This window comes from Sinocyclocheilus anshuiensis, unplaced genomic scaffold (assembly GCF_001515605.1).
Source record: "Sinocyclocheilus anshuiensis isolate Anshui unplaced genomic scaffold, SAMN03320099.WGS_v1.1 scaffold1081, whole genome shotgun sequence".
Lineage (NCBI taxonomy): Eukaryota > Metazoa > Chordata > Actinopteri > Cypriniformes > Cyprinidae > Sinocyclocheilus > Sinocyclocheilus anshuiensis.
In genome coordinates, this window is record NW_015555831.1 from 749,408 (window position 1) to 750,280 (window position 873).

At 44.2% G+C, this 873-nt stretch overlaps 1 protein-coding gene across 2 annotated transcripts in view; it reads right to left on the minus strand.

Annotated features, from left to right (window-relative positions):
* The window catches only part of LOC107675396 (structural maintenance of chromosomes flexible hinge domain-containing protein 1-like), a 59,131-nt gene that overhangs the window by 52,844 nt on the left and 5,414 nt on the right, over positions 1–873 (minus strand). For both annotated transcript variants that reach the window (XM_016469706.1, XM_016469707.1), the window contains exons 4-5: positions 317–475; positions 152–234 (exon numbers count right to left, since the gene is read on the minus strand). In XM_016469706.1, coding sequence (XP_016325192.1) covers positions 152–234; positions 317–475 — 242 coding nt within the window. The remainder of the gene's footprint in view (positions 1–151; positions 235–316; positions 476–873) is intronic.

Sequence of the window (873 nt, forward strand, 5' to 3'; positions counted from 1 at the left end):
CTTTTCAAAATCCAAAATATTGCCAAACAGGCGCTTCTGCATTTCGTTTCGAAACTAAATCTTAATCTTTAATTACTACTGTCAATGTAAGTCTACATTTAGCATGTAAAACAATGACATTGATACAGTTCACTCGGGTTTGAATTCTCACCAATCTGATTTCAATTCTCCTGATTCCCGTGTTTCTTGCGGTGGCTGACAGCGCGTTATCGATGAGCTCAGCGAAGGCATAGGCTGCAACACAACAGAAAGAGAAACACAGCACATCAGACTGGCACCGCTTTCATGTACAGCAGAGGTGGACGCGCAAACTTACGCAGCGCCTTCTGTCCTTCACTAGCGTAGTACTCGTACATGCCACACTGCACCAGAGTATGGTAGTGCGGCAGAAACTCAATCCGCTCTTGAGTCGCCGCAGTCAGCTCCTGATCCACAGACTTCAACAGGTGCAAGGTTTTCCCATCCACCAGCTCCTCTGTAGCATCAAAACAGATACAAATCCACATCAGTACATCAATTAAACCCTTCTGAAAGAGTGCCAACAAACATTGAAAACTATTTTTACTCCTCATACTGTCATATGCAGAACCGTAAACAACAAATGAACGTAGGGCTGCACGATAAATTGAAATAGAATCGAGATCGCGATTCGACAGAAGCTGCGATTGTCATGCGTATCTTTCAGTGAAGCAGGGCTCTGTGATCAGCAGTAAATCTCCATCCAAAGGCCAGAGGGCGCTCTCGTGCTGAAACTCCAAATACGCCTCGCAGAAGAAACCCAGAAAATGCCTATTGCTGCAGCTGGATAAACAGAAGATTCAACTGCTTTCATTGATTCAACGTGACTAATAAACACACGACTACAGCAATATA